Consider the following 15357-nt stretch of genomic DNA (forward strand, 5'->3'; position numbering starts at 1 on the left):
GTTGCAAATCTGATGTTGAAGAGAGATCGATCTCATTAGACATATTTTACTAATGTAAATCCACCCTAACCTACTGTGCTTGAACTATGTGCAGTGCCCAGTTGGTCAGAATCAGAAATGCCTTTATTTGCCAAATACATTTTCATGTACAGGAATTTGGCTCAGTGAAATGGTGCTGCCACAATAAACAGAATGCACAGACAATAAACAGAGTTTATAGGCAAAATATTGTTTATAGACACATAATTGACACAATCCACATACAGTATGTACACTACGAACACTGAAGATAAAAACTACAGAAGCGGCCAAACACTGTGGCTGCCTCTCTAGTCTGTCTGATGGTAACCACACCGTACTATCTATAAATGGAAGCTGTTGAATAAGAATCATAGAAACGGGCCTGTGATGTGGACAAGGGCAAAAGAAGATGACTATCACAGTCTAGATCGCTTAGAGCCAAGGAAACTAGATCTTAAAGAGTAATGTGAGAACACACACACACACACATACACACACACACACACACACACACACACACACAAAGCCAGTGGCCTTGAGACCAGACCAAGACGGCTGGTGAAAGCAATCAGGAAAACAGAAAGCAGGCAGAAATCCTGTTTACTTCCAGGCAAATCCGTAAAGTGGGATAAAAAGCGCAAAGAGCAGTCAGCCGTGCATGACAGATAGACATATGGCAGAGAGATACGTCCAGCTGTTTGCCTGTCCTGGGGTTACTGTAATGAGCCTTAGCCTCCATTGAGCAGACCAAAGCCTCATCAATCCAGTCCTGCCGCTAAGCCTCAACATGTCCACAAACACAGCCCTCTCATTCCAACCACTCCTCGCCTGTACCTCAACACATGTCTGCTAGGTCTACTGCCATGGACCATGAATCCCTGACATACCTCTTCTATTACTGCTGTCCCAGAATCTCTCTCACTTTATGTCTCTCTGGATCACTGTATATTGGCAATTCCCCGGTAACGGAATTACACTGAGACTCGATTTTTTCACTTTAAAATGTATGCCAAACAAAAACAATTAATTTCAAAGTTTAAGAAACCCTACAACTATATGAACAATGACTACATTGAACTATTTACGCAATTTTAAAAAACCTGGAAAAACTGTAGATGTAAAGTTTGGTAACAGAATGATGGTAAAATCTCCATCAACCCTTGTGCATAGAGTTCTATGGTTTGTTAAACTTTGAAATCAATGTTTTTTGTTTGATATACATTTTAAAATGAAAAATCTGAGTCTCAGTGTAATTCTGTTACCATGGAAGTGCCCATATGGCCCACTAAACTGCCCAGCCATTTAGTGACTTGGATAAAATAGGACCACAAATGCATGGGGAATCCTCTTAGAATAGTTATCCATAATCAGAGACTCAAAGAGTCAAACATGCAACTCTGGTTTTACAAGATCATGTCCCTTTCATCTCTGTGCTGTAACAGTATCATCCCTCAACCCTGAAACCTGTCAGTCCATTAACTCAACAGACGGATATAGTAAGCAACCTCTTATATACCATTAGAGGAGTCCATGTCGTGGAATGGGTGTTCTTGTGAACAGCTGTGATGTTGTAATGTCCTGAAATCTGGTTTTGTGTTATTTCCAGGCCAATGTGTGGTTCAATACCACACGCTAATAGCTGTCCACTTCCCTCTCACACTACTACCCTAACCCAATCCCAACCCTACCCTCCACATACACTGATACATCACACTACTATCCTAACCCCAATCCCAACCCTACCCTCCACATACACTGATACATCACACTACTATCCTAACCCCAATCCCAACCCTACCCTCCACATACACTGATACATCACACTACTATCCTAACCCCAATCCCAACCCTACCCTCCACATACACTGATACATCACACTACTATCCTAACCCCAATCCCAACCCTACCCTCCACATACACTGATACATCACACTACTATCCTAACCCCAATCCCAACCCTACCCTCCACATACACTGATACATCACATTACTATCCTAACCCCAATCCCAACCCTACCCTCCACATACACTGATACATCACACTACTATCCTAACCCCAATCCCAACCCTACCCTCCACATACACTGATACATCACACTACTATCCTAACCCCAATCCCAACCCTACCCTCCACATACACTGATACATCACACTACTATCCTAACCCCAATCCCAACCCTACCCTCCACATACACTGATACATCACACTACTATCCTAACCCCAATCCCAACCCTACCCTCCACATACACTGATACATCACACTATATCCTAACCCCAATCCCAACCCTACACACTGATACATCACACTACTATCCTAACCCCAATCCCAACCCTACCCTCCACATACACTGATACATCACACTACTATCCTAACCCCAATCCCAACCCTACCCTCCACAGACACTGATACATCACACTACTATCCTAACCCCAATCCCAACCCTACAGACACTCCACATACACTGATACATCACACTACTATCCTAACCCCAATCCCAACCCTACCCTCCACATACACTGATACATCACACTACTATCCTAACCCCAATCCCAACCCTACCCTCCACATACACTGATACATCACACTACTATCCTAACCCCAATCCCAACCCTACCCTCCACATACACTGATACATCACACTACTATCCTAACCCCAATCCCAACCCTACCCTCCACAGACACTGATACATCACACTACTATCCTAACCCCAATCCCAACCCTACCCTCCACATACACTGATACATCACATTACTATCCTAACCCCAATCCCAACCCTCCACATACACTGATACATCACACTACTATCCTAACCCCAATCCCAACCCTACCCTCCACATACACTGATACATCACACTACTATCCTAACCCCAATCCCAACCCTACCCTCCACAGACACTGATACATCACACTACTATCCTAACCCCAATCCCAACCCTACCCTCCACATACACTGATACATCACATTACTATCCTAACCCCAATCCCAACCCTCCACATACACTGATACATCACACTACTATCCTAACCCCAATCCCAACCCTCCACATACACTGATACATCACACTACTATCCTAACCCCAATCCCAACCCTACCCTCCACATACACTGATACATCACACTACTATCCTAACCCCAATCCCAACCTCCCACATACACTGATACATCACACTACTATCCTAACCCCAATCCCAACCCCACCCTCCACATACACTGATACATCACACTACTATCCTAACCCCAATCCCTACCCTCCACATACACTGATACATCACACTACTATCCTAACCCCAATCCCAATCCCAACCCTCCACATACACTGATACAACACACTACTATCATAACCCCAATCCCAACCCAACCCTACCCTTCACATACACTGATACATCACACTACTATCCTAACCCCAATCCCAACCCTACCCTCCACATACACTGATACAACACACTACTATCCTAACCCCAATCCCAACCCAACCCTTCACATACACTGATACATCACACTACTATCCTAACCCCAATCCCAACCCTACCCTCCACATACACTGATACATCACACTACTATCCTAACCCCAATCCCAACCCTACCCTCCACATACACTGATACATCACACTACTATCCTAACCCCAATCCCAACCCTACCCTCCACATACACTGATACATCACACTACTATCCTAACCCCAATCCCAACCCAAACCTACCCTTCACATACACTGATACATCACACTACTATCCTAACCCCAATCCCAACCCTACCCTCCACATACACTGATACATCACACTACTATCCTAACCCCAATCCCAACCCTACCCTACACATACACTGATACATCACACTACTATCCTAACCCCAATCCCAACCCTACCCTCCACATACACTGATACATCACACTACTATCCTAACCCCAATCCCAACCCTCCACATACACTGATACATCACACTACTATCCTAACCCCAATCCCAACCCTCCACATACACTGATACATCACACTACTATCCTAACCCCAATCCCAACCCTACCCTCCACATACACTGATACATCACACTACTATCCTAACCCCAATCCCAACCCTACCCTCCACATACACTGATACATCACACTACTATCCTAACCCCAATCCCAACCCTACCCTCCACATACACTGATACATCACACTACTATCCTAACCCCAATCCCAACCCTCCACATACACTGATACATCACACTACTATCCTAACCCCAATCCCAACCCTCCACATACACTGATACATCACACTACTATCCTAACCCCAATCCCAACCCTACCCTCCACATACACTGATACATCACACTACTATCCTAACCCCAATCCCAACCCTACCCTCCACATACACTGATACATCACACTACTACCCTAACCCCAATCCCAACCCTCCACATAACTGATACATCACACTACTACCCTAACCCCAATCCCAACCCTCCACATACACTGATACATCACACTACTATCCTAACCCCAATCCCAACCCTCCACATACACTGATACATCACACTACTATCCTAACCCCAATCCCAACCCTACCCTCCACATACACTGATACATCACACTACTATCCTAACCCCAATCCCAACCCTCCACATACACTGATACATCACACTACTATCCTAACCCCAATCCCAACCCTCCACATACACTGATACATCACACTACTATCCTAACCCCAATCCCAACCCTACCCTCCACATACACTGATACATCACACTACTATCCTAACCCCAATCCCAACCCTACCCTCCACATACACTGATACATCACACTACTATCCTAACCCCAATCCCAACCCTACCCTCCACATACACTGATACATCACACTACTATCCTAACCCCAATCCCAACCCTACCCTCCACAGACACTGATACATCACACTACTATCCTAACCCCAATCCCAACCCTACCCTCCACATACACTGATACATCACATTACTATCCTAACCCCAATCCCAACCCTCCACATACACTGATACATCACACTACTATCCTAACCCCAATCCCAACCCTACCCTCCACATACACTGATACATCACACTACTATCCTAACCCCAATCCCAACCCTACCCTCCACAGACACTGATACATCACACTACTATCCTAACCCCAATCCCAACCCTACCCTCCACATACACTGATACATCACATTACTATCCTAACCCCAATCCCAACCCTCCACATACACTGATACATCACACTACTATCCTAACCCCAATCCCAACCCTCCACATACACTGATACATCACACTACTATCCTAACCCCAATCCCAACCCTCCACATACACTGATACATCACACTACTATCCTAACCCCAATCCCAACCCTACCCTCCACATACACTGATACATCACATTACTATCCTAACCCCAATCCCAACCCTCCACATACACTGATACATCACACTACTATCCTAACCCCAATCCCAACCCTCCACATACACTGATACATCACACTACTATCCTAACCCCAATCCCAACCCTCCACATACACTGATACATCACACTACTATCCTAACCCCAATCCCAATCCCAACCCTCCACATACACTGATACAACACACTACTATCATAACCCCAATCCCAACCCAACCCTACCCTTCACATACACTGATACATCACACTACTATCCTAACCCCAATCCCAACCCTACCCTCCACATACACTGATACAACACACTACTATCCTAACCCCAATCCCAACCCAACCCTTCACATACACTGATACATCACACTACTATCCTAACCCCAATCCCAACCCTACCCTCCACATACACTGATACATCACACTACTATCCTAACCCCAATCCCAACCCTACCCTCCACATACACTGATACATCACACTACTATCCTAACCCCAATCCCAACCCTACCCTCCACATACACTGATACATCACACTACTATCCTAACCCCAATCCCAACCCAAACCTACCCTTCACATACACTGATACATCACACTACTATCCTAACCCCAATCCCAACCCTACCCTCCACATACACTGATACATCACACTACTATCCTAACCCCAATCCCAACCCTACCCTACACATACACTGATACATCACACTACTATCCTAACCCCAATCCCAACCCTACCCTCCACATACACTGATACATCACACTACTATCCTAACCCCAATCCCAACCCTCCACATACACTGATACATCACACTACTATCCTAACCCCAATCCCAACCCTACCCTCCACATACACTGATACATCACACTACTATCCTAACCCCAATCCCAACCCTACCCTCCACATACACTGATACATCACACTACTATCCTAACCCCAATCCCAACCCTACCCTCCACATACACTGATACATCACACTACTATCCTAACCCCAATCCCAACCCTACCCTCCACATACACTGATACATCACACTACTACCCTAACCCCAATCCCAACCCTCCACATACACTGATACATCACACTACTACCCTAACCCCAATCCCAACCCTCCACATACACTGATACATCACACTACTATCCTAACCCCAATCCCAACCCTCCACATACACTGATACATCACACTACTATCCTAACCCCAATCCCAACCCTACCCTCCACATACACTGATACATCACACTACTATCCTAACCCCAATCCCAACCCTCCACATACACTGATACATCACACTACTATCCTAACCCCAATCCCAACCCTCCACATACACTGATACATCACACTACTATCCTAACCCCAATCCCAACCCCACCCTCCACATACACTGATACATCACACTCTTTCCTTTCTCTTTATTTATGTTTTGTTTAGTCTGATGTTTTGACTCCTGTTTTGTTCTTTTTTCTTTTTTCTTTTTAGAATTGTAAAGCAACTTTGAGTCCTTGAAGAGAGCTATATAAGTCCCATGTATCATTATTACTACTACTACTACTAAGCAGAGTAACAGATTAGATATAAACTGGTGTGAGAACCAGCTTCACATCTGGCCGAAAGAAAACTCTCCATTCCCCCATTACCAAGAAAATACATTACTACATTAATGTATTAACCATTCACTCTCCCTTCCATCCATCTACACACATGTATACAGTACAGTAATTAATAACATGTGCCAGTAGCAGTATCATATGTCTGGCAATAGACAAACACACCCAGGAAAATGGCTGATCATTTTCACCCTAATAGCATTCTGAATTTTGAATAGATGTAAAAACTCCCTAAACACAAGGAATCACAGTCCAGGACAAGCATAGAGCTGAACTCTAGTCTTCTTTTCTCAGTAAAGCTCCCCTAAGTTTTTCGGCTTTCATGTTCCAACCGATCTCAACCCTCCATAGTGTGCAGAAACAAGACAGAGTGGTCTCCTCTGAATCCCACTTCGGGGAAAACACCAAATCAGTGATATGCATTTTACAGCTCTAAAGTCTGTATAGAATAAACAAGCCTATGACAGAATTCAAATATGAGATATATTTCATTATAGATGTGTAATACAACATAAACGCACACAGTATTACAAGGTCCATATTCCGTGGGATCTATGTCAGGTTAAAAATATTTGGGGGTTTTGGTTCAGAAATAAAAAACAATGTAATATCATATTAGATGAGTAGCCTACTACTACATTAAGTGCACATTACCTGCTTGGATCGGCCCATATTTATAAATGGAGGACACTTTCACTTTCTATGAAAATGTCTGGTGCTACAAATATATAACTCCGAATTTTATGTTGAAGCCAATGCAAGGATTATTTCTATAACAAAAGGGTTTTGCCCTTTTACCCAACGTTAAAACGTTGCTATACTCAAGAGAGGAAAAAGCAAAGCGAGAGGTTCTACTCTGCCCAAAATCTGTCCACGAAAATAAGACCACAAAGTGAGTAATTTTGTATGGAGGTCAAATGTGTCGAATTTGGTCAACAACAAACATGTAATTGATCATTTACAACGTGAGGCTTATATAAGTTTCGTAATGGTTAGGTTATTACAACTGCACTGTTATAAGTGGACACAAATGGCATTTCGGCAATACAATATATTTTTTAAAGAATATCTGCCCCCTCATTGGCTAGAATGGTCCCACCTGATCTCGCCTCCTAACGCATGCATGCCATCTTTGAGGACATATATTTTCATCGTTAGAGCGGTCACCCTACTATCTTGTCAATATAATAAAAAATCTTTGCTATACTTCATCTGAACAATGACAGGTGTTATTATCATCCTCTATATAAACAGCCCATTACAGTTTTGACAGCATGGCGCGCGTAGTTAGGTGACAGCCCTAATCTAAGTGAGGTTTAGTGTCTTTCATTAATTAAAAAAGTATTCTCCCCAGCTCATTCATTGTCTTACCAGGTGAGTACAGTGTTGCAAGTTTTCGGGCCCCTGCATGCTGCGGTCCCCAACGAGGCGCCGTGCTGCGGGCAGCCGAACCGTGCTCATTCCCGTTAGGATCCTCCTCTGCCATAGACCGATGTTGAATCTCTCTCTCTGACAGTAGTACTGGCGCTGCCACCGCGATCCTCCCTTCCATTCCCCCAGTTTTAACTAAAATACATAAATCATGTATTTCTTCAAACGAAGTCAGTTATTTGATTGCTAGGTAATGTTTGTCAGTGTGGTGTTGTGATGCTCTCGGCACCGGAGCTACCCAGTAAAACCCGGAACTACAATACGGATGAACCGCCTCTGACAAACAGACTTATAACGGCGGCTATCGTACTACGTTCGTCAGATTGAGACAAAAGTTTATTTCATCCTTCAAAGACAACAGCCTAGTGTGCCTAAAACTTGCGTGTTTTAGAGCAGCGCTTTCATGTTCCGCTAATTATTGTAAACACTTGTTTTTGCATTTCTCCATGCTTGCCAGAGTGTAGGGATAGTAAATTTATGATAACAAAAAAGGTCTAAAACAAAAAGGCAATTGTTTATGGAAACGACTTAAATAGGTATTTTAAAAAATCTTATATTTCCTCTGATAATGACAAAACCACAGCGATAAATACCTGGCATTGGACCGTAAGGTTACGTCTGTGACTGACAGTCTCACACTTTCAGTCTCCAGCACTTCAGAGAATCAGCTGTAAAATATTGAGGATCCCTAAAGTCCTGGTGCAAAAGCGAAGTGAACCATGGGGCGTATTCATTATGGAAACCATGTACTGTTTTTAAGAACCAAAAGGAAGAAAACGGAGCAAAACGAGAGTTTCTATTGGACAAATTCAGGTAGGTACATCCCGTTTCGTTCAGTTCGCTTCCGTTTAAGAAACGTTTTGCAACAGAATAGGCAGAAGGAATTCACCCGTAGTTCGAGATGATACGCGGGTGATGCCCACTGGCACCGATCCAACAGTGCACGACAAAAACAAAGACCAGTTGGTATTTCACAAACTTTAATGATTAAAATATGACACCGCAGGCCCATATTCTCTATTCCTTTATAGAGTTTAGTTAATTCAATTGTCCTTTTAAAACAGAAATCGTCCTACACCGGCGATTCCTCTTCAAAGCATCTGGTTTTCTCATGCAGACTTGTTGAAATGTAAATATATATATCTTAATTTAAATCTTTCTAGTTATCACATTACCTTAGATTGAATGAAGTAAACGGACAACATAATAGCATACATTTCTGTTGGCTAGGCTGCGTCTGACAAAGTAGCCTAATGATTGTATTCAACTGCACCTGTTGTGTGTGCTGGCAGGAGTCCCCATTGAGATAGTTAGCAGATGCAGCATTGTATATGTTCCATTTGGCAACTGTGTGAAATTGGGCAGCAACATTGAGGCATCTCCATTGTGAAGTAGTACATTTTCTTCTTCTACTACTTCTAAACTCAGCAAAAAAAAAGAAACATCCTCTCACTGTCAAATGCATTTATTTTCAGAAGATTTAACATGTGTAAATATTTGTATGAACATAACAAGATTCAACAACTGAGACAAACTGAACAAGTTCCGCAGACATGTGACTAACAGAAATTGAATAATGTGTCCCTGAACAAAGGGGGGGGTCAAAATCAAAAGTAACAGACAATATCTGGTGTGGCCAACAGCTGCATTAAGTACTGCACTGCATCTCCCCCTCATGGACTGGACCAGATTGACCCCACTCTTCCACCAAGGCACCTGCAAGTTCCCGGACATTTCTGGGGGGAATGGCCCTAGCCCTCACCTTCCGATCCAACAGGTCCCAGACTTGCTCAATGGGATTGAGATCTGGGCTCTTCGCTGGCCATGTAGCACTCTCTGTAGAGTCTCACAGTACGGACATTACAATTTATTGCCGTGGCCACATCTGCAGTCCTCATGCCTCCTTGCAGCATGCCTAAGGCACGTTCACACAAATGAGTAGGGACCCTGGGCTTCTTTCTTTTGGTGTTTTTCAGAGTCAGTAGAAGGGCATCTTCAGTGTCCTAAATTTTCATTACTGTGACCTTAATTGCCTACCGTCTGTAAGCTGTTAGTGTCTTAATGACCATTCCACAGGTGCATGTTCATTAATTGTTTATGGTTCATTGAACAAGCATGGGAAACAGTGTTTAAACCCTTTACAATGACAATCTGTGAAGATATTTTGATTTTTACGAATTATATTTGAAAGACAGGGTCCTGAAAAAGGGAAATGTAGTACTAAAGGGTGCACACTGGCACCTATAGTGTGTTGTTGGAACAGGTATAAAGCCAATGTTGATGATTTATTGCCACCTGCAGTTATGGCATGTTTTCTCAAAAGTATAATTCATTGCCCAATTCAACTTCTACCGATGACCTGGATGGAATTATGTGATCATTCCTTAACTCATTGGAAGTCTCACCATTCTTAGGTAGTCAACTGGGTGGAAGTCATCAATGGCACTGCATACTCTATGCCCTAGAGCAGGGGTGGGCAAACTTTTTGACTCGCGGGCCACAATGGGTTCTAAAATTTGACAGAGGGGCCGGGCCAGGAGCATTTGGAGGGAGTGTTTGGGCCGGATATACTAAAGCATTAAATGTAGTGTGTGCAAACCTCATAGCACAGTAAGAACACTACAACCCAATTTATTAACTGTCTTTCAAATGTGAAAAATAGCCCTTATCAGTTAATAAATTTGTCTCAAGGAATATGCAAGATATGGCATTTACATACTATTTCGCAGATACTGGGAGGAGGAAATGTAAATAGATTAAAATAACATACGCACTGTGATTTATCAAGATTGCGTCTGTTTTTAATAAGTTTCAATCGAAGGTGCAAAGTTAAAGAAATCAACATTTATTGAAAAATGGAATCACTTTCAACATTCAAAACATATTATTACACAACGAAATACTCAAGCTCAATAATATCTACTTGTGTTAAACTCCGCAAAATCATGGATGGATTGTCCTGACCGCGCGCTCTACAAACTCGCCACGGACGCCCTCGCCTTCACGCGCAAACAGTACACGTGTATCGTTGCCAAGCACACAGACATAGGCTGTATTAAATATCCTACCTGCAGCTGAAAATTTAAATTTAAGAGCGATGTGCGGCGTGTTAATTAAGCTACTGTACCGCTGCTGTGCGTAAATGCGCATTGCTCTTAATTAAAAGACGCACTTCCAAACTTTCCATATGCATTTTTTCATAACACAGCAGAAAAACTCACCATTTCAGTGGGAACAGTGTTGTTGGTCTCCTTTTGCCAGTGCATCAAAGTCTGGAGTTAGTTTTGTTGTGGCAATTCTCAGGACAGATCTGGGGTGTTGGTCAGTTAACTTGGATCTGTGATGGGCTTTGTTGATTTTCATGACGCTAAACGTCTGCTCACACACGTAGGTCGAGCCAAACAACACCAGCATCTTCTGCTCCGTCCTCCGGAGGTTTGGAAACGCGGTCTCGTTAAGTGAAGCGTAAAAGTCATTCAGTTTAAGAGACTTGAACTTCTCCTTTGAGACGGAGTCAGACTGAAGATCGATCAGTTCCAATTGCAGCTCCTGCGGTGCTGATTCGGGGTCTTGTGACAGGGGACAGGACACCAGTTGAAGTGACTTGTCAATTTTTTCAAAATCACAGAACCGACGGCAAAATTCTCTGTGCAGATCGTCCAGTGATTTGCAGTATTTCTTCGCATTTCGGGCGGCCTCTTTCTGCACGGCTAGTGTGGGGAAATGTGCGAAAGATTTGTTTGACATTTGCCTGGAGAATAAAACCAGCTTGGATTTGAAGGCTCTCACATTTGTGTACATGTCGTGCGCAAACTGATCTTTCCCCTGTAGCTTCACGTTCAGCTCATTCATGTGTGAAAATATGTCCACAGCAAACGCAAAGTCACAAAGCCAGTTTGTGTCGCTCAGCTCGGGAATTCTTCGGATTTCCCCATTAAATTAAAAATGAGCGAATCTCGTCTTTGAGCTCCCAGACTCGTTGAAACACTTTCCCCAAACTTAACCAGCGGACGCGAGAGTGGTAAATTAGGTCCTGGTGATCCGCATTAGTTTCTTCCAGGAACGTAATGAACTGACGATGATTAAGTCCCCTTGCTCGTATGAAGTTAACAAGTTTTACAACTGGATCCACGACGTGATTAAGCTGCAATACAGACTTACACAGAGACTCCTGATGAATGATGCAGTGAAGTAAAATAACATCCTGGTCAGGGTTTTCTTCTTTCACTTTATCCTGGATTCTTTTCAGCAGCCCGATGTTTTTTCCAGTTAAATTTGGCGATCCATCCGTGGTGACATTGGCAAGTTTACTCCAAGGTAGCTTCATTCTCTCGATGACAGCAGACACCTGTTCATATAAGTCCTCTCCTCGAGTTTTCCCTTTCAGTGATTCCATGCTCAAAAGCTCCTCCGTTATCTCAAAACTGTCGTTAATCCCTCGGATAAAAATTAGGAGCTGAGCAGTGTCTTTTATGTCTTTACTTTCATCCAGTGCTAGTGAATATAACTTAAAGGACTCCGCCTTTTTGTTTAACTCGCTGACTATATCTTCATCAATCAGTTCCACGCGGCGAGTCACTGTCCTGCGTGCTAAACTGATTTTTTCAAACTTGGCTTTGCTCTCCGGACACAAGAGACCTGCTGTCTCTACCATGCACTCTTTCAAAAACCAGCAAATAACTTGCCTTGGTACTTGACTCTTGAATTGCAGTTTGTCGGTGAAAAAAGTTCTGTTGACTCTGTAAATTAGCTGCCAACCTCTGAGCAGTAACCGCCCGTTCTTGTGTTGACTGCTTGCTAGCATAGTTTGCATGCTTCGTGGCAAAGTGACGGCTGATATTGTACTCTTTGAAAACCGCAACAGCTTCTTGGCATATCAGACATACAGCCGTTGATCGGACTTCAGTGAAGAAGTATTTTGTTGTCCACTCCTTATTAAACACTCGGCATTCGCTGTCCACTTTCCTTCTCTTTGGTCCGCTCATTTTCACAGAAGGGCTTAATGGTGACGTGAAACGAAGTGAAAATTAAAGTGAAATAAAGAGAAATATGCGCCACTCCAACAACGGTCAATGTGTTTTGAGTGCGCCATCTATTGGGGAAACGTGGGCATTGCAGGGAAAGGGGAAAAATGAGGTTTTTACTATAATTTGGACAAGTTCGGCGGGCCGGATTAAAAAGCCTAACGGGCCGTATGTGGCCCGCGGGCCGTAGTTTGCCCATGTCTGCCCTAGAGTCTACTGTCTGAATAGCCGCCCTGGCTCTTCTCCAGGTACGTCGACAGCGGTGGACAAACATCTGGGCCGAGGGTACGCTGACCTCCTGCTCTTGTTCTTGGAAGAGTGGAGGCTGATACCCTATGCAGCACTTGAAAGGGGAGAGTCCCGTGGCAGAACAGGGAAGACTGTTCCGGGTGTTCCACCCAGACCAGTTGTCGGCTCCAGGTTGTGGGGTTGGTTGAGACCAGGCATCTCAAGCTGGTTGTTTGGCTCGCTCCGACTGACCGTTGGTTTGGGGATGGAATCCAGATGACAGGCTGGCCAACGACCCAAAAAGGGTGCAGAATTCCTTCCAGAACTGAGACGAGAATTGATGACCCCGATCGGAGACCATGTCTACCAGGAGTCCATGGATCAGGAAGACATGCTGCACCATAAACTGGGCCGTCTCCTTGGCAGAAGGTAGTTTGGGGAGAGGGATGAAATGGGCGGCCTTGGAGAACCGATCGACTACCGTCAGAATGACAGTGTTGCCATCAGACGGAGGGAGCCCAGTGACAAAGGCCAGAGATATGAGACCAGGGATGATGAGGGATCGGTAGTGGCTGAAGGAGGGCAGAAGGAGCTTGCCGTGGAGTCTTGTTCTGAGAACACACTGTGCATGCGGCGACGAAGGCAGAGATGTCAGGAACCATTGTGGGCCACCAGAAACGTTGTCGGAGGAAGGCTAGTGTACAACGGGACCCTGGATGACAGGTCAGCCTGGAGGAATGAGCCCATTCCAGGACCTGGGACTGGACTAGGTTAGGGACAAACAGGCTGGGAGCGTTGCGCCTCACGAGCCAGGTTCTCAATACCCCAATCCACAGTGGCAGTAAGGCAAGAGGTAGTGAGAATGGTTTCGGAGGTCGAGGGTGTGGCAGAGGTACTTTATAGGCGGGAGAGAGCATCAGGCTTTACATTTCTTGAACCTGGGCAGTAGGAAATGGTGAAGTTGAATCTGGTTAACAAGAGGGCCCACCTGGCCTGCCTGCAGTTGAGGCGCTTGGCTGCACAGAGATATTCCAAGTGTTTATGGTCGGTCCAGACCAAGAATGGCTGTTCTGCTCCTTCCAGCCAGTGCCTTCACTCTTCCAACGCCATCTTAAACACCAAGAGTTCTCAATTGCCTACATCGTAGTTCCTCTGCAGGATTGAGACAATGGGACAGGAAGGCACAGAGATGAAGCTTTTGGTCCTGGGCAGATCGCTGGGACAGGATGACCCCCCACTCCAACATCCGAAACATCAACTTCCACCACAAAATGATGCGAGGGGTCCGGATGGATGAATCGATGCTTCAGGTCCACAAAGGCTTTGTCGACAGCTGGAGACCATTTGAACGGTACCTTGGGAGAGTTGAGTTCCAAGAGTGTGGCCGCCAAGGTGCTGTAATCCCGAATAAAATGGCGGTAGAAGTTAGCAAAACCAAGAAAACCTTGCAACTGCACCCTGTACGTTGGTTGAGGCCAATCCACCACTGCTTTCACCTTTCCAGGATCCATCTGAATATTGCCCTCAGCAATGACACATCCCAGAAGGGTGATAGTAGAGCGGTGGAACTCACACTTCTCGGCTTTCACGAACAGTTGGTTCTCCAGGAGGCACTGAAGAACCTGTCTGACATGAAGTACATGTTCTTGGGCAGAAAAACAGGAAACAACAGGATGTCGT

General features: G+C 44.5%; 1 protein-coding gene across 1 annotated transcript in view; it reads right to left on the minus strand.

Annotated features, from left to right (window-relative positions):
* si:ch211-212o1.2 (uncharacterized protein LOC492735 homolog) overlaps positions 1-9123 on the minus strand; it is a 44903-nt gene extending 35780 nt beyond the window's left edge. The window contains exons 1-2 of the mRNA XM_029668158.1: positions 9019-9123; positions 8366-8560 (exon numbers count right to left, since the gene is read on the minus strand). Of these exons, the coding sequence (XP_029524018.1) occupies positions 8366-8560; positions 9019-9025 (202 nt within the window). The 5' untranslated portion in view covers positions 9026-9123. The remainder of the gene's footprint in view (positions 1-8365; positions 8561-9018) is intronic.
* Between the last annotated feature and the right edge of the window lie 6234 nt (positions 9124-15357).

The sequence above is a fragment of the Oncorhynchus nerka genome, linkage group LG9a (assembly GCF_034236695.1).
Source record: "Oncorhynchus nerka isolate Pitt River linkage group LG9a, Oner_Uvic_2.0, whole genome shotgun sequence".
Classification (NCBI taxonomy): domain Eukaryota; kingdom Metazoa; phylum Chordata; class Actinopteri; order Salmoniformes; family Salmonidae; genus Oncorhynchus; species Oncorhynchus nerka.